Source organism: Numenius arquata, chromosome Z (genome assembly GCF_964106895.1).
Source record: "Numenius arquata chromosome Z, bNumArq3.hap1.1, whole genome shotgun sequence".
Lineage (NCBI taxonomy): Eukaryota > Metazoa > Chordata > Aves > Charadriiformes > Scolopacidae > Numenius > Numenius arquata.
Window position 1 is genome coordinate 17,676,615 of NC_133616.1, and position 25,756 is coordinate 17,702,370.

The following is a 25,756-nucleotide window of genomic DNA, read 5'->3' on the forward strand; positions in this document are numbered from 1 at the left end:
TTGATCCTAAAAATACTCATTTTGACTTTGCGAGCCAGATTGTCTCCTCTCTTTGTCCCAAATCTCTGACCGAACATTACTGCTGACTGTGGCTCTCTTCTCTGGCATGTATTTTCAGGGGTGTTGCAGGGACATGTCAGGGTATGATGGTGTCAAGTCTAGGAAGCTCTGTGCTGATCTTCTCCTTCTCAACTGGAAGATGATCTTCAAGTATTGCTGCTAGTCAACAGAGTTCAGAGTGACTGAACTCTATATGCTCATCAAATTAAATTTCTCATAGGATAAATCTTTACAGATCAGGGTTTAAGTCCATTAGTGCGTAGCTATACCGAAGTTGTATCCTCTGGAGATTAAGAGTGTATAATGCACAGTGGATCAAATTTGGAAATCAGAGAGAAGGCTGAGTTGATCATCAGAGAAACTGCTAATAAATGCAATAAATATATGAAAATAGAAGAGAATAAGTTACTATACAAATGATGTTCATTCAGCTGAAAGTGATACCACCACAAGTAAATTTTAGATGCTATAAGAAGAGCTTTGTGTACTGCATATACTCTAGCTCCCTGCATTGCTGTTATGTATGCAGCATCACTGCTTTGGCACTGATAACAGTGTGTAGCTATTGCTGAATTGCTTCATAGAGCATCAAAAGATTACAAACAGCTGAGCATTAAATCATATTTATGGGAACCTTAATATGACATGACAACTTTCGATAATGGAAGGTGTTTGAAAGTTTCATAATTATGAGTGAAAGCTAAAAATGAAAGGCACTCTGAAGAACTTAATAGGAATAGTGTTGAGACAGTAATGTCTCAAATTTGTATATACATTCCTGAAATTGTGAAAATATCACTGAAAATTTTAGAGGCAGGTAATAACATTTCCAGAAAAATATGTCTGTAACTGTTTTCTCATAACATTGACACAACTGGGAAAAAATAATGCTCCTAAGGAGCCGTTATAGAATATAACATCAATGAGTAGACTAAAGTCCCATTAATATGAGTGGATCATGACTCCTGTGAGAACCATTACAGCAGCAAGCATTTTGCTAATGAATGTATGTTCAGAATGATACGTGTTGGCTGCCATAAACTTATAGAACTGCTGTAGTCTTTTGTCCCACTGATTTGTGGGTTACAGACGTGTTAACAGAATCATCCTTTTCTTAGACCTCGTTAGACTGCAGCAAAGATGGAGAGAACCTATTTGGTAGCAAGTGATTTTCTGCATCCCTCCACTAGGTCCAGGCACTAGGTCCTCTGCTTAAGAGGAGAGGTGCTGCTGGGTGTAGTATGCTAGAAACTGGATGTTTAAGAAAGGAAACCAAAACCGGTATCTTAATTCCAAGTTTCATTAGACTGATGGAAAGAAAGAAAAAAACCCTTATGGCTGCCAAATAGAAAAGGAAAACAAAAACTTGGCAGTGAAAATCATATTATCCAGCTGCCAGAAAAGAATGATAATGGGCATAAAAATATAATTAAAATCTATAAAATCTGTAATTGAGCAGTCCTTTTTTCCATATATGTGTATCTTGGTAATTGTCTATTCTGTACAGCACATACTGTTGGTTTTCTCACTTTTTCATACAGCAATAAGTTCCAGTGCATGGATCCCCTTTCTCCCGTCCATATATATGGTATTAGGTAAACTTAGAGCCAAATGGTGACCTCTGATATTCCAGCTCATTAGACTCTGGAGCAATAAGTTGCACTCCCAAACCTGTGAAAGGAATGGGCCTGTGTTGTACGTGCCCAGAGCCATCCAGCATAGTGAGGATGACGCTGAAATGATGACAGTGAGGTGGAGCATGCAACTAGGGGTGAGGCTGGGCTTCGTGTAGAGGGTGAGATGCGGCTGTCCCGGAGGCATAGGTCACAGCCTGTCCTGCCGATGGGCAGAAGTGGGAGAAGGAACGAATGCTGGCAGATGGCTGGAGGAGCCCCCATTTTATTTGCACGATGCTGTGGCTCTAAAACATATCTCTGCGCCGAGCGCGTAGCCGAGCAGACGCAGACGGAGCTGATGGAGGAGGCTGCTGTACCCCGCCGGAGTGCAGAGCTGGGGGCAAAGAGGTGTCAGCCTCCTGCAGCAAGTGCCTGCACGCAATACACGTGTGTTGAGCCCAGCGCAGATCACTCACGTTGCCTCGTGGGACAGCGCTGGAGTGGAAGTAGGCGAAGGTGTGGGATAGCGTCAGACTTGGTAGATATGTGTGAATGTGGCAGAAAGGCTGTTTCCCACGCTGGGAAAGCCCCAGGCGCCCGTCCGTGTGGGGTGGCGCAGCTGCTGGGTCTGCACAGGCAGCTCGGCGAGAAAGGGGCAGCAGCGCCCGGGCTCTGTCTTAACACTGGCTGCTGAGAACCCCTGTAATAGAAAGGGTAATATTGCTGAATTTACTGCTCAATTAATGTTAATGTCTTTAACATTTCACTGTTGGAAGCACTGTGGTGAAAGGCTTCGAGATTGCAGCAGTATGCTTAAAATCACGGGTGAGTTCCCACCCTTTGCTGATGTGGGACAAGAGTGCTTGGAATGATGATAGATCAGGTCTTTGTTTCAGTTACCTTATTTGGCTCTTCATCTGTGATTATCTTAATTGCCAGCCTTTCTCCTCTACAGCATAAGTTTCAATTCAGCTCAGATCAGTAGAAAACAAAATATTCTTACTTTCATAAGCAGTTCAGCAATTCATGCAAAATTAGCTTCTGCAGATAGTCCATAAAAACTTGCTGGTCCTTGTTTGTTATTACAAAGCATTTGGTTGGGAAGGTAAAAAAAAAGAAACCAAACCAAAAAACAGCACACACCCTCCTCAACCTAAACCCTACATTTTATAAGAAAATTTAGGATAGACTATCCATATTCATATCCGTACCTCGCATTTTTATTAAGTGGGAGGATTTTTATTTTTTTTTTTTTTTAATTCCTGAATTAGGCACAAGAAAGGTTATCCGCTGATTAGAAGATACTTCAAATGAGCTTTATGTGACTAGGCAAAATGAGGCACAGGTGTTTTGCATAATAGGCTGTTAACACCCAGCTCTGAATGCAGCCTGCATTCTACACAGCATATCTATCTTGAGTTTTGATGTCAAGTGTAGCAAAAAGCATAGAACAAGTCTTCATTTGGGAAAAGGTTGTCTCAAAACCCCATAAGCCTGGTGGGATGGTTCAGAGCAATACCTGGTGTGATTCACAAACACCAGGACATCAGACTCCAGGGGTTTGCTTGTATAAAATTTGGGTCCAAATTTTCCATTCTTTTGGTATTTTTCTTTTCATTAGCAGTCTCAAGAGAAAAAAAAGAAGTACACCAGCAAAACGGTAGTGGTCTGGGGAGTGGTTCCTTATGGTACAAGGGTGGGATGGACAACGGGGGAAGGGGCTGACAGAGCACAATTGGACTTCACCATCCCAAGTGTTTTTCTTTCGTAGATAACACTTACGTTTCCAGTTCTGATAACGATGAAGATGTGCTAGTTACAACAGAGCCAATTCCAGTAATTTTCCACCAAATCGCTACAGGTAATCTTATGTTCTGAGTGTTTTAACAATTTCATACATTGTGAGGAAAGACAAGATGTTGCCTGCACTTAAAGGGAGGTATGTTAATGTGTGCATCTATGCAGTTTGCTGTTTTCTTACAGTCTTGCTATAGTAAATAGTCCTACATTTTAGAGTAGAAGAAATTGAAATATTTCTTCTGGGGATCACCATGATTGTGTAGGCAGAATGTATTTTATTCTTTTAATGTCTTGCAGTCTGTGCTAAAGCAATTCTCCTTGAATACAGTTAGAGGTGCTTAATACTTCCCAATTATAAGTTTTCATGCTCACTTGCTTAAAACTTCACTAAATCTTCACCATTGGGGATGAAACAGTCTATAACTACCATTGCCTCTGGTGAATTATTTCAGGAAATTTCAAACAAAATGTTTCAGCTGTTTCACTAAATTAGACTATAGAAAAAAAAAATGTATTTTTTTCCCAGTGATTTTGGGAACATCTCATTTGAAATTATTTCCATACTTTCAAAAAGTATTTGATACATGAAAGGGCATGCTTTTCAGATATATAGGCACATTTATACAATATATAATCAAGATTTGTGCATACTCCATAGGGACTTCTTAGATTTTAGCAGCCAAATTTCCTGATGATTTCAGGCTGCAGGAGAAACTGCATAGAGCAGTCTTAAATCTGGCAGTTCTTCAGATAGGAGCACTTGACTTTGCAGTCTTTTTATTATTATTACAATGCTTTAGGGCTTTTTTTTTTTTGCGTAACACAGAATCACTTTGAATTCCACTGAAAAACCGATATGATCTTCAGTCTCTGATCTCATTTATACTGACGTAAATCAAGAATAATTTTACTGAAATCAGTGCAGCAGCACCCAAACAAAAACTGGCCAGTATGGTCAGAAGTTTAAGATAAGCTTCACTTGCAAATATTTCTGTAATTTAAAAAAAAATAAAGTCTGTCATCTGAAATAGAATAAAACCCCTATGTTTGATATAGAAGATCAACTCATTTATTTTTGCTGAGGTGTTTTGATTTTTCTTTTTTTTTATAAAGTATACAAAATTAATGAATGACACTAAATTGTAAGTCACAGATTGGGAAAAACCAATCTACGCAGACCAGCTGAGTTTCATTTCACAGTCAAAAAATATGAGTCTTCTGAGATGCAGGGGCTTCTTAATTTTATAGACTGTTGTTTTGTAAACTCTGTGATGCTTTTCATATCTGTAACTTTTTGTTGTACTTATTTTCTCTACTACTGCAACTAAATATTTCAAGTCTGCATATGCAAAATTATTTCACATTTTTCATAGATTTTCCCTTTTCTTTTAAGAATTAAGAAAAACCAGTGATGTCAACTATTGCTTATCCATAAAATCAAAATTACAGAGGGAGAATGGAGAGGTATGTATTTCTCGTATCCATCTTTTAAGAGAAGTTATTCTAAGAAGCACCAGAAAATAATAAGTATGTTTACCATAGATTTCATATCAAATGTGTGCTTACACAAACTATACGTGTTTACAAGTTTTAGAAGATAAGTGTAGTTCTCTGGGTTTCATACATGGAATAACCAGTGAATCACTTAATTGGGACAGGGATGTTCCCATCCTAGGAAATACGGTTTTGACATTTTTTAAAATTTTTTCTTCAACAATGTTGTAGACCCCGTGTAGCCTAAAAATACAAGTCTCTTGGAGAAGTTGATCGTGATACCGTTATCTTTTAACCTACTCTTGCATATAGGACCACATCCCGTTTATTAGCTCACTGCTGCTCCATGTGGCTGGCCTTACAGTAGCCCCACTGGAGGCTCTAGGCCTCTGCCTGACTCTATTCGCCATAAGCAGTGTCTGGAGTATTAAGGCCTTCCAGTCGTGGTTGTATTTGTGCTGTACCTCTGGCATGGGTCCCCGACCAGTCTCACTGAGACATTAACTCAAGAAAAAAGTGACACTAACGTGAAGTTTACAGGGCTTGACAGGGCTGTGGGCTCAAAGAAAGTACCAGATAGGCTCCAACCCCAAGCAAGAAAATGAGCGGTGTATCAAGAATTCAGGTGCTTTTCTTTAAAGACTTCCTTTGGTAAGGGTGGTTGCTAAGTTTCTTGACGACTGCTTTTTAGCCTCAAATCTGTATTTGGCTCTGGAAAGGGAAGATAAGCATGCCCAGATACGCTAATGTGTATGGTTTGTTTTTTTTATGTAAAAAGCTGCACTGGAAATACTGTGCTTCTATTGCCTCATCATTGAATTCAGTGCTCGGTAAACATTAGAAAAATTCAAGTGTAGGAAGAATTTACCCATTTGATTAAAAGTCTGAGGTATGTTTAGCCTTTATGGGACAGAGTTTGAGCTTTTACTTTGTTTTTAGATGAACGAGGTAATTAAATATGAAAGTACTGGGAAAAAAAAAACTTCAAAAAAACGTTTCTGACACTGACCATTTCTGTTGGCTAGACAGTTAGAGGTTTGATTAGGATGGGATGGGCTTGTCACTGTTCTCATATGAGAGTTTCATTTCTCTTTGGTTTGTGTTGAATTTTTGTTCAGTTGAGTTCTGTTTTAACACAGACTTCCCCTTGAGCTAAGGTTATTATAAAACAAAGAAGACTAAAGTCACTTTGTTTGAGTAGAAGCAGAAATTATTTTTGTGCCTTGTTACAGAAAATTGCCATGAAATTGGCTGAAATAGAATTTTTGTTCTATGTATACATAAAATGAATAGAGCAGAAATATAGAGGCAAAGGTGGGGAAACAGGACTAGAATGTCTGACCATAGAAATTGGTGATAAGGATATATTTGACATCCATGAATATATGATTTAGGGGTAACTTCTATTCTTTGATTCATACATCTGATTCCTGATCCATTTTGGCAGTTCTCTGCAGGACATAAATACAAAATATGCAGCAAATACATCAAGTTCAGGTTGAAGTGAAGAATTGTGATTTTAACAGGTGTTCCTTAGGGGACCCTTGTCAATATAGAGCCTAGAAATAACACATGGATTGTGGGAAACAGGAATTAATATCTTCAAGCAATTACGTAATTATAAGCGAAGGTTCCATTGGTGGGAAGCAGAATGTAACACTTCAGCTCATGCTGAGTTGCAGTCTGTACCAGGATCAGTTCTATTTACTTGAGTGCAATTATTCACAGAGCAGCCTATTCAGAGCGGGTTTTACTTGGGTAAGCATATTACTTTCTAATCCTTAATTTTCAAAGTCTCAGAACACAGCTAGTTAGAAAATTAAGTTTGAACTTTTCTGGCAACAGGCTGGTGGTACTGTTAAAAATAATAATTAAGCAGCAACGTGTCAGTTTTAAACAGAAAGGAATTGAAGAGATCCCGTGCTTGGACTTTAATTATTTCCTTAATCTATTAGAATTGATTTACCAGAATAAACTACAATTCTATTGGGTCACTGAAACACCAAATTAATTAAATCCAGGGCTTGTCTTGGTGGGTAAATTATGCTTTGTTTAGCAAAAGCACAGTGAAGTATCCCCGCATAGTCTACTGAATTCCCCAGTTCCTTAAAATACCACACTGTGTCTGTAGCCAAAGTATCAATTCTCCAACGTATATTGAGGTTGTTTTTGTGTATCCAGTTAGCACATGCTTGTTTTTTCTGATATTTCACTATTCTTAAAACAGGTCCTTACTACTCTTCTGGAGAAATGATACTCTAAGATCTCTTGATAAAGGGTGCTATGAGCTTATTTGTAAAAACATAATTCCTGTAGTTATAATTAGAACTATAAATATAAGATAAGCATATTGCTTGTATCATTGTTAACTTTCCTTTTGCTTTAAGGAGTCACGGCACAACAGCACAGTTGAAGAAGACTCTGAAGGAGATAATGACTCTGAGGAATTTTATTATGGAGGACAGGTAATGGAAGAAATTTTTGCACAAGTTTCCAGAAAATAAAATTTGAAAGCTTCCGTTGTTCATTCCATTATAAATTTATGATAATAATTTCTTATGTTTATTCAACATTGACTAGAATGCCATGTGTATATGTACAAAGTATTTTATAGAGGAAATATTGAGTATGTTATACTGTATAATTATATCAAATTTAAAATAAGATTAGTTTGCTTACATTTGCAAAGCTGTACGAATAGGAAAAACAAGTAATCTTCAGAACATTTGAAAATAGAAGGCAGTTGCTTACTTCCAGGAAACAGATATTCGCTTTTTAAAGCTTATCCCATTATTGATACAAATGGGAAGTCAGGCTGGATCCAAGTCTGTTTTCCTTCTGGAGGATTGCCATTTTGTAAAGTCAAGAGCACTGCAATTTAATGGTAAAAATGGTTATTACAAAACAATTTTGATCTAGGCAATAGTCCATTCTTTTTCTGAGCTCTACAGTTAAATTCACCTTGAAAAATGCTGCGTATTTTTAGATTAATGTACTGCTCTGTGTCTTTCCTTCTTGTTCCCTCAGCAGAATTAGTTATTATTGCATTCTCTTATGTATTGGGAAATAAAATCTCTTCATCTCTTTCCTTTTGCAATGTCAATAGAGCGCTTCAGGCTGCTAGTCTCTTTATTCAGATTCTTCTCATCTTTTTAGTCTAACTATTGCCCCAAAGGAATCATTCCTCACTTACGTTATTAGACCTGTTTACTTCGATGAAAGTTTTAATGAGTGACGGTTGCCCTTTATGAAAGTTGCCACACGGCCGAAGCCGCCCTTGCCCGGGGTGCGCGGCGCTGGGGCTGCAGGAGCAGTGCCACTGCGGTGCGGAGAGCATGGGGTGCTGATGGGCAGGACATCACCCAGCCTCTTCTCTTGCAGAGCCAACACAGTTGGGTTTGAACACAGAATACATGTTGCGGTGCTTTACTTAAAAAAAAAACCCAAACAAACCAAACCAAAACAAATGAAAAAACCACCCAAAAACAAAACAACAACGCACACCCCTAAAAAGCCATTAAAAGTGATGTTGAAACTGGAACTGAAAGAAGGTATTTTTAGTGTCAGAAATAACTGACATGAGGGATTGACTCATGTTCACTTCAGAAATGACTGCAGGAATTGCCTCCCTTCAGCTGCCGTCTCTTATGGCCCCACAGAGCCCTGGGGAGGACCATGTACATATACTTTGGTGCAAAGGGCGATGTCTCATTTCAATCTGCCTGAGAGGAAAAATCTTTTGATTTTGCCCTGTAGTGATGAGTTGCGTGTACTGGCTCTGTTTTTCAACACCCTGCAGAAAGGGTAGTAACCTCAAGGTGAAAGAAAAGGCAGCTGGGAGTGCTTATTTCTTGAACAAGCACTAATAGGTTTGGTAAAGGATGCCTGCCAGTGCCCAAATGAATGAATAAATATTAACGCTGCCTATGCGATATGAACACAGAGAGCGGTACATCACTTCGCAAAGTGTAAGAGCGCTGTGTAATAGGCAATACTGGTTAGAATGTGGTTGCCTTGTATTTGAAGTGGAAACTACATTGCATTGACACTCTTTTAAGGTAATACTTTTAATTGAAGGAATTATAACTGGCAAAAAAAAATACAATTAGACCAGTGATAAAAATAAAATATCAGATCTTCGTGAATGTCTTGAGTATAGAATATTCAAAAAGCAAAATAAAAACAAGCAAACAAAAAGAAATCATAGAAAGTATATTTAACAAGAGAGAAAAAAGGATATTTTGAATTTAAAACTTCATGGTAAAAAAGACAAAATTCTAAAGAAGACCTGTAGAATTAAAGAAAATATTGAGGACTCGTGAAATAAAAAAGAAATAAGGTAACGAGCAAAATCCCTCTAGCAATAAAAAGAACAGTCTTTTTTCAAGTAAAGTGATTGTAAGAGTTATTAGGTGAGCACCCAGTGTATTGGGAAGACAAAATTGTTGACTGTAGAAGTGGGAAACAAGCAGGGTGAGCTACTTCGTTTGAGACAAGTGTGTGCTGTGCCCACAGAGAAAGGGGACAAAAATACTCAAAACTACTGACTTCAGTAACTAGAGGGACTAGATGCCAGTGCAATTGTGTGTAATGTAGTTGGTGGGGATGGAGGTCAGGGATAATTCTTAACATTTCTAAGTGGTTACAGCTGGAAAGACAAGAGAGCAGCTGATGATGAAACAAGGACCATGGAAGATGGGAAGTGGCATTTGATGGGCAGTGAAAACAAGATACGACCTTTTGGTCATAAAGTAAATGTTTTTATCCGCTTCCTAGGCACCTGCTTGTAATCCTTCCTAAGGATTTAATGGATAAATACTTTAAAGTAGCTAAGTGATTCAATAGCCTAAGTCCTATTGATTTTCAATGGGATTTAGGTTTGTAAATCACTTAATCTCCTTTAAATATGCAACCTTTTGTCATTAGGTGGGACAAAATAATCTGAATCAAGTCTCAGATTAAAAACTGAGACTTTCTGAACAGAAACCCTTCAGACATAGCAGTTATCAGATTTTTTAGCTTTTATATTCACTTTCTCTGAGACTCTTTGTTAATTCTTGCTTTGAATCTCTATCTTCTACCTTTGCAAATGAGAACAGGAGATTGAAACAGTAATACTACTGCCTTTGGCACTCTCTCCCTCTCTCTCTTGTGCTTCAGTTACAGGACATACTTGCAAATGCAGGTATACAAAACGCTGGCAGTCTCCTCTGCATACATCTCTGTGTCTGTGGCACTAATTCAGGGCTGGAAAATACCATGCTGTGGTCTCATAATGTGCCAGAACACTGCTTTGTTTCCTTTTTGAGTTCATAACCTCTTACCATCAGAAAATAGATTCGAGAAAGCATTATGTTGAACAGTTCAGTGTTCTGCATAGTGTTCCTTTTGGATTTTTCTACTATTGATACATAAAACTGATTTTAAAGTGTGCTTTAGGACTGACAAAGGTGGCAGGTGCGCCACAGCTACGATTTGTGAAATGATTGCTGTGCTCTCTTTGGAAGCAGGACAGCAATTATTTACGCATCTTTAAAGAATTCATCTTTGAGTAATGAGCATGTAAAAAGGATTGGTTTTCTCCTAGCTGAAGTGAAAAAATAAAAATTATAGTTAAGGTGTGCTTCCCATGCTCCTCTACTTGGAAGATCGTTCTGCCGTGCCTGCCCAAACAAAGGAGAGATGCTTGGCTTATAGCCTTCTGGTCATATATATCATTTATAACCCTAATAAACACATGCCCATGCTATGCTGATGAATTCTGTGCCCAAGTCAAATCAAGTTATTCTTTGCTAATTTTCACATGTAAAAAGTGATCAGCTGATTTTTATTTGAATTCTATTGAAATTTATTTAATTAGATTGAAAAGTGCATCACCAGGTATCAGAGCTGAAAGTGTCACAGCACTGGTCTCCTACAGATTTGGATGTACAAACAGAAGGAACAGCACTACATTTAGATATGGTTCCGCAATAGCAAGAACTTTCTGCAGGAATTCCTGTATAAGTATATATATATATATGTGTGTGTGTGTCTAAAGGGATGAATTACACTCTTGTGCTTTGCTCTCTGAATTTGTTAAATCCTATTCTCTTCTGAATTTCTGAATCTGTCCAAATCTAGGGAGTTCATTGACTTTTGTGGAATTATGGTCATTCTAATTGTTGTAAAGAAGTAGAATTAGGTTCACACAGGAGCATAATGCTTAATAAGAAAGTAGTAATAGACTGTGAATAGATTGGCACAAACATTAAGGTCTCTGTAGAAGATAGGAGGATATTAATTATTTTGACTTCATGCAGTCCGACCAAACCAGCTCACAAGTTTTGCTTTATAGTATAAGCGCTAATAACCGTCTCTGTTTTTCATGTAGAGTTTGAAAAAAATGGGGATGATATCTAAATACGTGTTTCTTTACACCTTCTCTGGTAAAATATTTAGAATGGGAAAGTGTTCTTTAATTTATTTTTTTTTCATCTGATAACATTGCACTGGTGGATAGAATACAACCAACGGGTAGACTTAAAATGTAATACACATGCTGAGACACTTGGTATATAGAATAGTTTCATGCTTCTCTTGCTGATCCCAAGCCATTCTGTGTCTAATATATATGAGTGTGACAATAAGCAAGAGGGAGCAAGCCTTTGTCCTGAACCGGTTGGACTGGGCTGATATTACTGGGGGGATCCAGTTCTTCTCATTCTTAACAGTTTTGAAATGCACAGGTATCCCAGAACAAACCCCAGGACAACAAGACAGGACAGAGGGATGAGTCCTTTGCAGCTTCTCTTCCCACAAACAGGAGTGGAACCCCCAAAAAATTTCAATGCAGAGGTGCCTGCTTTGCAAATCTCATTGCTTAGCAAAGGTAGACCAACTCAATGCTTCAGGTTGTCAACACAGTGTCCTTTCTGAGCACAGCATTAAGGAATGTTTATGCAGCTTATTTTGCAGAGGGAACTTTGAAGAGCCTAGGTCAGATGCCAGTAATGAAATAAATAAGAACTCCTAGGATTACTTTTTTCCCTGTAGGTTAGCTATGATGGAGAACTTCACAAGCACCCACAGCTGGAGGCTGATTTGACAGCAGTGAGAGAGATCTATGGACCTAATGCAGTATCTCTCAGGTATGTCATTGATTTTTCTTTATTGTAGAACCTTTGACGTTTTGGAGATTGAGTTCCATGTGGACCTTCCCTCACTGCCAAAGCACAAGTCCTTCTATTGATTATTGTGTGGCAAAAGGAAGGAGCACTGCTGGCTAGCAGTAATGCTGGTTTTGGTTTTTTGGGGTTGAGTACTGATGCAACTGGCTGTGATGAGAACAAGCCTTGGAATCCGGTTCTAAAGCATCATTGTCTTTTGTAGTTCAGTTGGTATTTGATCAGGCTGTTGTATTTTGTGGAAAATTACTCTTCAGCATTACTCTAAACCCTTGTTAAACTCCTTTTCTGTCATATTCTGTCTTTTGCCCTGGAGGTGAACAAGAGTAATGTTAAGAGGCTCAGTAAATATTTTCCCTAGGGAAAGATTGAAGGAATTGTATTTGTCGAGTCTGGAAAAAGGAGGAGAAGACATAATAGCAATTCTTCTTCAAAAAAGTTGTTTGTAGATAGGAGGAGTGATCAAATGTTCTCTATTGTCGTCATGAGAGAGTCAAAAAGAAACTCGCTGTGTTAGCAACAAAAAAGAATTTGATTAGATTTTATGAAAGCTTTTTAATTGTGGAAATCTGAAGTATTCTACAGAGGAAAGTGGTGGAACTCAGAGGTGGATTGCAAAGCGTAATTACACAAAAATTCTGTTGGGCATATATGAGCATGCATGATTCAGCCATAGAACATAGCTGTATGATACTTTTAATAAGCTTCAAGTCTTTTATAACTTCATTTTCCATCTATGCAATTTTAATAATTTCACAGAAATAACAAGTAGGCAAGATGTAACAGACCTGTCAGTTGTATTACAAAGAAAATATCAAAGTTGTCATACAAACCAAGTAATAAAATACAGAAAAGATAATAACCTTGGGCATACATATATTGCAAGTAACAATACCCATTAACCTCTAAACAATAAGCTCTGTTATTTTTGTCTAATAAGAGAAGGCATGTACACAACTATGGTGTACTATACTTTTTCAAATTAAGTGGAAATTTCATTACATTTTGAGGACCTGGGGAATTGAAATCCAAACAGTTGTATATGGGTTTAGGAAATGAATGAGATAAATGTTTAGTTGCCAAACTGATAACTATGAAACTGAGAACACCTTGGTAATAGGCTCCATCAAGCTCCTAAAATCGAAACATTATATGTAACCTTTCAAAAACGTTAATGCATCTAATTTATTGAATCAACTGTTTCATTGGAAGCATTGTGATCTTCTTGAGCTCACTGTAGTAGAAATTAACATCTGTGGCTCCTTTAGGCATAGGAAAAACTTTAATGCTTCTTCCACTCTGTTGCAGTTGAAAATACTCATAAATTCTTGGAAACGACAAACATAGCATTAAGCATTCAATTAAATCTCTCTCCTGCAGCTCCACTTCTCCAGGGAGAGAGAAGTCTGTTGGACAGTGACACCCACTAAGATGCGTATTTCCTAGACAGTTGACCCTCTTTTAGTAGTCTCTTGCTGTCACAGTCAACTGTACATACAAAAGTGAAATTCCTGTACCTGCATGCTTTTCACCACTGCCATTTGAATTCTGGCCACCAAAACTCTGAGAAAGCCCTCTGGACCAACTGGTCCAAACTCTTCAGTATCTGTTTACATTGCTTATGCGTTGATGGACAGAGGACCTCTGTGAGCTTCACAGTCAAGATGTGTTCAAGGCAGCGGATCATAAGCTGCAGGTGCTGGAAGAAAACATGATTTCTTCCCCCTCCTTTCCACTTGGGGAGGCAAAACCACGGTCAGCATCATGTGTCTAAAATCCATTTTCTATGATGGTAAAGGAATGGGGGCAAAGGGATTTGACTGAGTATGGAAATTCCACAGTTACTACTTATTTTTATGTGATCCTTTCTTCCACTAATATTTCTGTGATTCATTAGTTCAACTATGTTTCTGTTTAATATATAAAATTATGCTTATTGACAGCCTTTTGAATCTCAGTCATGTGAGTAACACCAGCCTGCATTCATAAGTATTACTTAAGAGTTCATAACAATCTGGTTTTTAGATCTTCTGAAAAATTAACAAAAAATTCCGAGGCCACTGTTCTATAGAACGGTGGTTAAGCTATTCAGCAGGTGGAGAATTCAACGGTTTCAAAGCCAGGTCTTCAGTGAGCTGTAGGAGATCAGCAAGCACCCATACATGTAGCTCTGGGTGAGCAGACCCTGGAGCAGCTGTTAAGGTGGCTGGGAAACCTCAAGGTAATACAGCCCTGGCCAGCCGTTGACCTGCCCTGTGTGCCATGTGTGGACATATCTGATTGAGAGAGAGAGACTTTTGGTTTGCTATTACCAGAGAGAACCATTGGGATGGCAAGGTTTGGTGGAAGGGATTCCCTCCACTGAACTTCACCAGAGGTCAAGATGTTTCCAGTGTGAGCTAGGTCCTACCATGGGCTGAGAGGACACTTTGATAGGAGACAGTTATATTCACAAAAATATTTTTATATTTCAAAATTACCTTACCAACTTATTTATGCACAACTGCTGCTGTGCACTGGCTTAGTCTAGTTTATTAGAAAAGCGTGGAAGTCACTGTGAGAACAAGGATATAAATGCAGTGTAAAGAAAAAAAACTAGTGACTAGAATCTAATCTGTGAAAAATTGGGAGTGATTGCACTTTTACAGTATTGTCCACTCAAGTAATTTAAATGACAGGAAAGTGGTTTTTTTACTTAGGTGTATGAATGAGTATTTATTTTCTAGCCCTATTTTTCAGAAGTCTTCAAGTACTTTGGGGGAGGAATATCAGAATGAGTCAGAAAATAAGAGGCAGAAAAGTCACACTTTAAATGTAAGATTTCAGATGGTAATGAAACACCTATGAGAGTAAGTTAAATCTAAACCTTGGGGATTCCAGAAGTACTACACATAACAGATAAAATTCGGTAGCTATTGCCTTGGGTGCATTACAGGGCAATCTTTATGTTTTGACAAACAAATGCTTGAATGTATGAAGCAATCCCACAGGTATAATATGCCACCCTCTAGGCTATGTTGTATTTGTCTTCAATGATTTATCTCAAGCCTCTCCTTAGGTTACTGGCTGTTAGCCTGAAATACGTTTGAAAATTAACTAGGATTTTCTTTTGTCATAAATATAGGAGCAGCATGTGACCATTATTGTTTTCATGATTTATTTGTGCAATGCGCAAGGCAAAACTACATAGCAGCAATGAAGAGATAATTTGAGGGAATTAGTAGAAAAAAAGATTTAGCCTGTTTAAGCAGGATCCACTGAAAGAAAGTTCCAGTGCAGCAGACGGTCACCCACTGGGAATATTGATACAATCTATGTAAATGTGTATTTTATAACTATTCTGATTTTACAGACAAGATTATCCTTCATAAAATCTTCCCTGTTGTAAGTACTCCTGGCTGAGGAGTATCTTAAAGAGCTCTAATGTAATGTAATTCTTTCCTTTCAGGGAATATGGAGCCATTGATGATGTAGATATTGATCTGCATATTGATGTTAGCTTTCTTGATGTAAGTAATCTAATCACAGAAATACATAATGAACATTAATACCCATTTAATTCTGCTACACATCAGACTCTCTAGACAACCACTGAGACTTTCCTTTTTTGGAGACTTGATCTTCACAAGTGCCTGTCACATTATTGATTGCTACGCAGCGGAAAGGTTTCCTTTTCCTTTTATGATCACACTCTTAAAATGCCTTGTAGGCTTTTATTTACTGCATGTGTATTGCCTTTCAAACATGCTTTGTGATTCGTAAATGTTTTAACTAATATAAATGAAATATATTTCTTTATTTGCTATCCTAGACATTAGTTAGGTGAAAGCACTTCATAGAGTCCTGGAGGGAAGAAGACCTTGGCTGGAGCTCTCCTGTGTGCTTCTCAACATCTGCAGCTGATTAGGGGGAGGCTTGAGTGGCAAAGGAGACACAGGACAATGGTGCTGTCAACTGGCAGCATAGCTTCTGTAACAGTTATGCTGTAACTAACTCCACACTTCCTCACCTCATCTGTGCAGTAACTTCCTGTCCGCTAGATAGAGAATAAAAATTAGTCCTTCTAGGGGTATCATTAGCTTCTGCACAGATATGTCATATTCTTAGGTCAGCGCAGCATATAAGATAGTTGTTCTTGGGCTTCTCTAATATTTAAGAAAATCTGATCATATGTTGAATTATTTGAATCAGTCTTAAGGAGCAAAGCACACTTTGCTGTGTGTTATAGGATGAGTTTTCTTTCTATCTTTATTTGCTCCTTTGCTTCTCAGCTTTGAAGCAGTATCTCTTGATAGATGGAAAGGTGTCTGCCTGCACTGTAGATATAGTATTGTATATAAAGCAGTTTAAATGAGCGTACTCAACAACTGGAAGCAGCCTAACACTGCTCTTAGGGGCATCCGGAGGCAATAGTTAGTTCTAACTCTCAACTTTAAAGTTGGAGTAGGTATTCCACAACTGGGTAAATGGATGGATGGTGTTTATAGCAACCCTAAGGTGGATTGACAAAATGCAGCATTTCCTCATGATGGCTAATAGTGTCTCTTGTTTTCTTTTTTTCTTGAACTAGGAAGAGATTGCTGTGGCTTGGGATGTAATTCGCACAGAGCCTATAATAGTGCGATTGCACTGTTCACTTACACAGTACTTAAATGGTCCAGGTCAGTCACTAGTGTATTCTTCATGTGTCTTGTATGGTGTCTTGATCTGAGCCATGTACTAGGTGATAGATACTCATTAACTGCCAGATCTTTGACCCAACATGTGTTTAAGTCTACTGCTAAGAGCAGTAGTACTGGTTTGAAATTATTTTTACATATATTGGCACGTCTAGGGCCTCAAAAATGGCATGGGCATCTAATTTAAACTTTCATAGGTTGATTTTTGGAACTTGGTTTCCTAGTATCCTTTGAAATGCAGCTGCTTCCCCTAGGAACAAGGGCTAAGGAATAAAGATCTACAGTTTCTAATATGTGATTTCCTGATTTGGAAATCGGGGGTCATCTGCAAACGTGAGATATTACTGATAAGGTATACATACACAGACCCGTGCAGCACATTAATATGCCCTTTTTCACATGCTTTTGAAGAATCGGGCAAGGTAATTATCTTTTCAACTTCTGATTCTTGTATGACTGTGTGAACTCTGGGAATCTTTAGGTTTCAATGAGTTGTTAATTGAGTAAATCTTCCTCATAAGAGTAAAAATGGTCAAACTCCTGAAGAGTTGACTGATTTTGAAGATCTGGAAATATTCATATGCAAGAGTCAATTTCAGATATATTTTTACAGTGGAAAATCAGAAGTAAGTTGCAATTTGGATCATAACTTCCCCAGCTTTGGAGGCTTCTAGTGAAAGCTGTCTGTTCAGGCTTGTATCTGTGGGAGAATTTTGCCTCTGGAAAATGAATAGATATTTCAAGCCATAATATGTTTAGCAAAATCCGTCCCAATGAGCTATTTTTATAGGATAAGTTGCCTGCCGGTGCTAACTATAAGCTATATTCTGTTCATTCAAATAAGCATTTCATTAGATCAATATTATTTTTTTTTTGCCTTGACTTTGGTCTTTTTGTCTGTATTTTATTTCTTCATCTTTTTTGTAGATATTCAGATCTTAAAATATGTATTTGCAGATAGCAATGTTAGTATTCAGAATATTTCTATCAAAATGTAATTTAAAAAATAAAAAAGTGCATCGAATAAGAGAAGGTGAAGCGTGAAGACCAGCTTGCAGTAAGAAATGATCTAGTGAAATGAGAAGTAACAACAAGATATCTTCTGCACTGTTGACAAGGTTAAAATGGGAAGCTTAGTTCCCAGTCCTGCAGCTGACTGATTGTGGGAGTGCCTGAGTACCAAAAAGGCAAAATCAGGGCCAGAGGCAAGTGTTTCACTGATACTGGTTTTATGAATTCAGCTGCTGTCAGCCATATCACTTTATTTACCAGAAAGGACAAAGAAATCCACCATCTTTTGTGTTAATGAGGCCCTTCCTCTGTTTCCTCTTCCTCTTAAATATGTTGTTCTGAGAGTACCATGGCATAATTTTATGCTACATCTTTTTCTCCTATAGTACTTTCTATTGATTGATAAACAGAAATGCAGTGTTCTCCAAAGCATTATGGGGCTATTTGTACCACCATGTAGCTGTGTGATACCCTGATTTTAGATAGTCATTCTAGTTCATAGCTTCTTGCTTGATTGTACTTGTACTTGTTTCTCCCAAGTGCCTTAGAAACTTGTCTTAGATGAGGATGAATCAGATTTTGGAGGTACCAGGCTGTGTCCTCTGGCTGTACAGCTTAGACAGTAATTGTAGTCTAGATGTCAGATTTTAAGATTGCTGGTCTAGGTACGATGATTCTTGTTGAAAATATTCCCCCCCTACCATGTCTCCTAAATGTGACAATCTAAAGACATTGCTACCCCTAATCAAATCATTCATCCCTTTTGAAAAAAATCATCAGTTTGTCTTTAAAAGATGAGGTTATATTTGAATAATAACCTTAGAGAAAAGGTATCTACGGGGCTTTGAACTAAGTGAAATTGAATAGCCAGGTTAGATATATTGTATTTTAGTTTTAAGTTTAATTTATTAAAACAAAATTAAAGGATAAACTTTGACATTCTGAACAAAGTCTGGCTTTCTGAGTGATCAGAATAATATAGATTTTCATATACTTATTTACTTTTTCTAACAGAATTTGAAACAACTCCAGTTTTTTTGTTTTCATTCCTTTTTTATTTTACTGTAGTCATTACCACCTTATGTAATACAAAGTCTAAAGTCTATTTGGGCTTGTAATATGTGTTGGCTGTTGTCCTGCCTTGAGGACCTGAGGCTCTCTCAGCAAGTGCTGGTTTCCATGTGCCACTTCTATCCAGCAAATGTTATTAAAGGATTTTAGTAATACCAGGAGCTAATTTCCAGCCTTCATCCTGCACACTTTCAATTTTATGACAGATGAATATGGATATACCAATGGTAGGACAGGTCTTGAGGAAAATTCAGGGTAATTCTTGGCCACTGGAATCCATATATCAGGCACTTAGATGGCAATCATGGATCTTGTATTAAAACGCCCTAAGAAAGAGGCAGTTTTTATGGCAGTTTTCTTCATAGTCACAGGAAATGTACTGTGTAAAGACTACGTGCTTGGAAAAAAAGAGATTAGGTGACATGAATTACCAGTCCAGATATATTTAATCTGATGCTTCTCTCTAGTACTTGCATAATATAAAAAACAAAGACACATTTATGTAATTAAAATTAGTGGGAATTGGGAGAATTCAATTTCTAAATTATTCGTTTGTAAAATTAATAATTTATTGGATGATATTCCAAAAAGGACCGTTTGTTTCTTATTAGGCGTAGATGACATGTCCACTTGCACAGTTGCTTCAATGGCATTTTCTATGGTAGAGGTCCAGGTATAACAGGGTCCTTAAATATGACTTATATGGTCATGAGTTCTTGATTATTGCTATAAGTTCATATGTCAACAATATCTCCTTTTTCCATAGTGCCAACTGTGGATGTATTTCAGATCTCTACTAAGGAAAGATTTGGGCTGGGACATCAGCTGAAAAAGTAAGTCTAGAAAAGCTTAAACCCCGGTTTTTAAGGAGAATGTCACACTCTTTTTAGTTCCTGGACCATGCCAACTAGGATCAAATTCACAGGTTGTCAGGTTGGTTGGATCAAAGTGTTTTGAACTTGTTTTTTTTTTAATAAAAAATAAGAGGATTTACCTTTTTAAGTTCAATTTTGACAGTTGTTGGGAAGAACCTGATTTGTGCTGCCTGCCAGGGTTTTCTCTAACTTTGCTGCCAGTTAGGAAGTAAGCTACAAAAGTTCAAAAGACTGCAGCTAGAAGTGTTCAGTTTCATGTTTCTGCTTAGATGATGAAGCATTCTGGAGCAGGAATCTTTTTTGAGCATCATGTGTACCCTACTGGGGCCATGCTTTCATGGTGGTCTTTAGTATGTACCACACTAATTAGACCATCCACTTTTTGAGGACGAGGGAAGAATAGTTGAAAAAATTAGCAGTTTCATGTGTTCATGGTATAATTCAATTTAGTAAAATTTTGCTGAGTCATCTTTTCACATGTGGTTGTGTAAGTGTGATAAAATGACAAAATGACAAGATAAAATGATAAAATGACAAGAATATAGGCTTTACTATCTGACCATGACAACATTAAGAATCCCTTAAGAAAAAAAAAATCTTTTGCTGTTTGGTGTTTAAAGAAATTCAGTACACCATTTTCGTAATCTTACAAATGAAGTAAGGTTACTAAAATCCCTAACGTCCATGAATTTGAAGAAAAAAAAATGAAAATCTCCCCAGACATGAACAGTCCCTTAAAACATTTCAGTACTCAACACTCTGTCTGATTTGTACACTGGGTAATTACTAAGGGTTCCCATAAGACATTTTCAAGGACATAGCTGTATAATTCACAGTTGAGCAGAAGTCAGAATACCCATGAACTCCATGGCCACTCATGGCTGTGGCAACAGGAGATTCATCCTTGAAGATTCACTAAATTTTCAATAAAGTCTGTACCAACTTCCACTTGACTTTATCACTCAAGGACCCCCACTGCTAGTTTAGACACAGAGTACTTTGCCTTGGAAGGAATTATTGAAGGTCACCTAGTGCAACATCCTGTTCCAAGGAACACTAAATTCAAAGTTAGATTTCACTCCTCTAACTCAGTTAGAATGTGAAGAGCTGTGAAATCTCCAGCCTTTAATGGACAACCTATTGTGTTTAACCACTTTTCTGGTGGATGTTTTCCTTTTATAGCCTTTATGGTTTTCAGCTTTTCTTGCTACAACTTGTGACCATTATCTTTTGCTGTACATCTTTCGGAAGTGTCTGGCCCTGTCTTCTCTGTAAACCTTCCGTAGGTAGCGTAACATTCAACATCCCTACCTTCATGTTTGTGCTGTAGGAGAATATACTCCTACTTAAGCAGTGTGGATGCCGCAGCCTACCTCTGTAGTCAGTGGAGAGTCAGATGCCTGTAGGTGGATGGGATGTCTTTGAATCAGTTTGTCTCTACATCTCCATGAGAGGCATACCTCCATGAGGGGTTTAAGCCTTGCAGTGGTTGTTTACCCAGACTGTATTCTTAATAAAAGTGCAGTGTAAATTAGTTTTATGTGGGAAAAAAAAAAAAAGCATTTTTGAGGAGCTGAGGCTGCTACAGCTGCCTATAGATTGAGCATATTGCATCATGTCGCCTACATGGTGAACAGAGAGACACTAGGATTAAAGTGAGTATGTCTTGGCTAGGATAAGAAAATCTTTTTTTCTTTCTTAATTTGCAGAATCATGCAGACATTTGTTACACAACAGTGGAAGAACAGCAAAGAGAAATCTAATTGTACGCACAATAAGAAGGTGTCTGACAAAAAGGTGAAATCCCCTCTGCACATCTTTTCTACATTGCGCAGGTAATAGCAAGGAAAATGAGCTGTTAACACTATATCCTGTTTAAAATCCATAGCAGACTTCACAAGGTGAAATGTTGACTTCACTCCACAGAGAAGTGCACTATTTATATCTTACCTCATGGGTTCCCAGTCCTTGCCTTGCATGACATCAAAAGTGAACTCAGTACCACTGCAACTTCTGAGACTGTTTGAAGGCAGAGCATTTCAGGCAGAGCTCTGCTCTCTGAAACAGCCATGTTTCATCTAGAATTGGAAAGAATTAATTTTATATTATCTATCTTCTTGTATTTGTAAATTTATAGCTTGCTAGCATTTGACTGCTACTTGAATGGCAAGAATATAAACATAAGTAATATATACAAGTAATATATAGCATATATAATATATATTTTAAAAAATTCTGGTTGTCTAGCTGTTCTCTCCACAGCTGTGTGTATTTTTAATTTTTAAAAACTAGAATGGTCATTAATAAAAGACTTATTTTTAGAGCTGCTGAGCACCCACCCCTTCCCACTGTTTGAGTACATTAATGTTCACCACTTCTGAAATGCAGGCACAGAATTTCAAAGAAAAAAGGCATTAAAAACCTAAGTAGTGGTTTGTGAATAGTTTGTTTGAATTCGTTATGACTTCTGCCAGTTACTCACACTCTTAAGCGTATGTAAAGCCGGGCTCTTATTTTACCTCTTTCCGTGATGTGACTGTTTACTCTAGCATGTTCTCCTCCTTATGAAGGGTTCACAGATCACCCCTTCCATACATTTGAATTGAATGCTTCTTTGAACATTTCTTCTTTTTGATGAATTTTCCCATCCTACATTCTGTGTATGAAAAAGAGAGGGAGCAGAGCGATCACTCACAGTGAAGAAGGGAGGAATGTCAAAGATGACGAAAGACTGTCTTTTCAAAGGTAGAAAAGGAAGGTGGTGGTGTTTTAAGTAGAAATCTTACCCATTCCCTACCACGCCACACACCATTGCCTAGCGCAGGCTGTAGCATGGGGTTTGGTTTTATTCAGAAAAGGCATGCAAAAGCCAGCCCTGTCTTTGTCTTACTGATTTGGCTGCTGCTGCGGTGCCTGTCCAAAGATGGCTCAGCCCACGTGCAGGGACACTCTCCCTGCCTAGAGCACCATTCCTCCCCCCTGTCTGCAGGAGGGTGGTAGTGAGCCAACCGCAGCAGTGAGTCAGCAACCTCCACCTGCATCTTCTACTGTCACCACTTGCTAACAGGGTGGGGAAACCTGCCAGCCTCTCCCCTTGGGGTTTCACTTCTTTTTCTATTCAATCCAAGCCCAAAAAATACTCCAAAGATTGGGGTTGCTGTAAAGCATAAAAAAATTATTCAGCCTACCTGTTACATGCTTTGAAAGGACAGGCAAATGGGATCCTTATAGAAATGTGACGGTTCATGTGAATGTTGTTTCATAAAAACCTTTTGTTCTTTACTTTCTGCAGTCATAATGATGATTACATAAGAAAGATAGATTTTGATAAGGAAAATATTTTATAGTCTCATATAAAATATGTGGGTTTCATTTCAAAGATAACTTCCTGAATAAATGGTTTGTGTTGAAACATTGAGACCTTTAATAGGGCTGTAAGGATATAGCTCTAACTTCTGCTTCAGCAGGTAGTCGTGGTTTTGGTCAATGAGCTTGTGTGTAAATAGGAGTAAGATGTCTATTTGGTATTGGAAAAATAGTCCTACATACAATTCCTCATTTTTTTAATGTTGAGCTGCATTTGCCACTACTGAAATACATAAAGACAGGTGACACAAAAATTTTTGCATATGTGTGGTCTTGCTTGATTTGCACAGGATTCTGATTATTCTCCAACTTGGTGTTCTCCTTCTTTATTTTTAAGGTCGCCAAGTTATCCTCCACCTGGCTGTGGTAAAAATAAATCAAAACTGAAGTCAGAACAGGATGGCATCTCTAAAACTCACAAGCTACTGAGAAGGACTTGCTCTAGCACAGTGAAGGTGGAGGATATGTGTGCCACAAAATCTCACAGAACCTTTGGCCGCTCGTTGTCGAGTGACCCTAGGGCTGAACAGACAATGGCTATTAAATCGCACAAACTGTTGAACCGTTCTTGCTCTGCAGCTGTCAAGCAGGAGGAGTGCATCACTTTAAAGCCCCATAAGCTGTTAAGTAGGTCGTGTTCTGGGGACCCTCGATGTGAGCACAACAGCACCTTGAAGCCCCACAAACTTTTAAGCAGGTCCTACTCCAGTAATCTTAGAATGGAAGAATTGGATGGATTGAAGAATCACAAGTTACTCAGCAAGACTTACTCCAATGCCCCTAAATCATCCAAAATGGAGCCTTTCAAGGAGTCCACCATAGCAGAGAGCAGGAGGCTCTCTCTTACCTCAGGGCTTATTGGTATCTTAACACCATCTTCATCATCACCTTCACAAGCTGCTGTATGTAATAATATTTTTATTGTGCTTATTTTCCTCCTATTATTTTACAAATGTGCTGTTATGCTTGTTACGCAAAAGCATTAATATCTAGGACGTGTTAGTGAATATATTGGATATATTGAGTATATTGGAAGAGAATAGCAATAGAGTCAGCTTTTTAAGGAGGATTTAAACAACTGTGCATGCACATATATTTAAGTTATAAAACCAAAATTTACTTAGGTCATGACAGAGATTTTATGTGTCGCGTGGAATACAGCTCAGTGTACCTGCTGGCCATGGGGAAAGTTCAGTCCTCCACTTCCTTCCCTGCCTCCTTTCTTGCTGCAGGAAGAAGGCAGAGTGTGTGCTTCTGTGCTGCAAAATTGTGTTGGTCAGACAGGTCTTTTCTCATTTCAGTTTACTTTGTGGGGGAAGCAACCGTCCATTGGCTTGATCGGGTGCCAAGTCACCTCTCCTTCTGGTCTTTGTATCTGTGATCATCATCACAGGGGAAGGAATGGAGTCATGATTCAGCTCACTTCTTGCGCATTTGTGCTTTGTGAAAGGTTTAACCTTCAAACGTGCTGGTGGCAGCCGGAGGTCAGGGCAGGAATTAGGTCCATACTGCCCTCCTTTCTTTCCCCAGAGACATGATTGACTGGGAATACAAAGGGTAGCACATATTCTTAAATTTAAGAAAGAACGCTCAAAATTAATTCTGCCTTTGCCTCTTAAAAGATGGCTTTTATGCTTTAGAGGAAAGAGTGGGTCTGTTTGCTCTTTTTCACGGCACCTCTCTGTTTTCTGTGTTAAATCTGGGGAGGGACGCTTGGCAGACAGCCCTCCCCACTCCCTTAGCCTAGTGGTACCTTGATGTTCTCAGTGAGAAAAAGCTGATTCTCTCTTCAAATGCATACATATATTCAAAATAGTGCATTCTGAATAATGAAATTACATTCAGTGTGCTATGTCTCATGGTAAATTAGTTTAATAAGCTGTGAACTATACTCTACTCATCAGATCTAAAAGCAGTGGTACATATAAATGATATAAAGTAATTTATATACATGCTGTGTAGTTGGTTCCTGTAATGTGCACAGCAATACTAATTTAAGGTGACCCAACAGACTTTTTACTTGTCACAGCTTAGAGATGCATTTTTTTCTCAATCAGCAGAGACTATTTTAACATAAAAAGACTTTTCTCTCCTGAAGCTAATAGAAAAAGTCCCATTGATTTTGATAAGATAATGAAGAGTTGACCAAGAGGTTTCATTACTGATGTTTTCAGCTGGTATGGAAGAAATGCAAGCTCTGCTTGGCAATCTATAAAAACTACCAGTAATTTATTGCTGGAATGCATTTACTTTGAAAGAAAATCATCACATACATGGTCAGGTGCAGTTTGACTGATGTTAGTGGAAGAACATCATTTTGCATGCAGGCACCAGATATATGGGTAGCCTGGGTGCCTAACTGCAATTTGAAGTTAGTGGAATGTGGAAGTGATGAATTGGGACCCTAACTTCTCTTCAGTTCTCAGCTAAAGTATTTCCAGCTCATATATGAATAAAATTATGAGGATTATTTCCCAGGAGAAAACAGGGAAAAGTTTCCAATTAAGCAGTTGGAGAAATGAAAAGAAACAAGCCTATAAACAAAACAAAACAAAAAAAACCTGTAAATGGAGGTGATATGACTTTCATTCAAAACAAGGTTTGATTGAGATGGATGT

The 25,756-nt window shown here is 38.1% G+C and overlaps 1 protein-coding gene across 2 annotated transcripts in view; it reads left to right on the top strand.

Annotated features, from left to right (window-relative positions):
• Window positions 1-25,756, top strand: part of PARP8 (poly(ADP-ribose) polymerase family member 8) — a 113,551-nt gene that overhangs the window by 55,012 nt on the left and 32,783 nt on the right. For both annotated transcript variants that reach the window (XM_074165841.1, XM_074165840.1), the window contains exons 4-12: window positions 3,448-3,537; window positions 4,870-4,940; window positions 7,358-7,435; window positions 12,006-12,100; window positions 15,585-15,645; window positions 16,707-16,797; window positions 19,664-19,730; window positions 21,482-21,607; window positions 23,476-24,040. In XM_074165841.1, coding sequence (XP_074021942.1) covers window positions 3,448-3,537; window positions 4,870-4,940; window positions 7,358-7,435; window positions 12,006-12,100; window positions 15,585-15,645; window positions 16,707-16,797; window positions 19,664-19,730; window positions 21,482-21,607; window positions 23,476-24,040 — 1,244 coding nt within the window. The remainder of the gene's footprint in view (window positions 1-3,447; window positions 3,538-4,869; window positions 4,941-7,357; window positions 7,436-12,005; window positions 12,101-15,584; window positions 15,646-16,706; window positions 16,798-19,663; window positions 19,731-21,481; window positions 21,608-23,475; window positions 24,041-25,756) is intronic.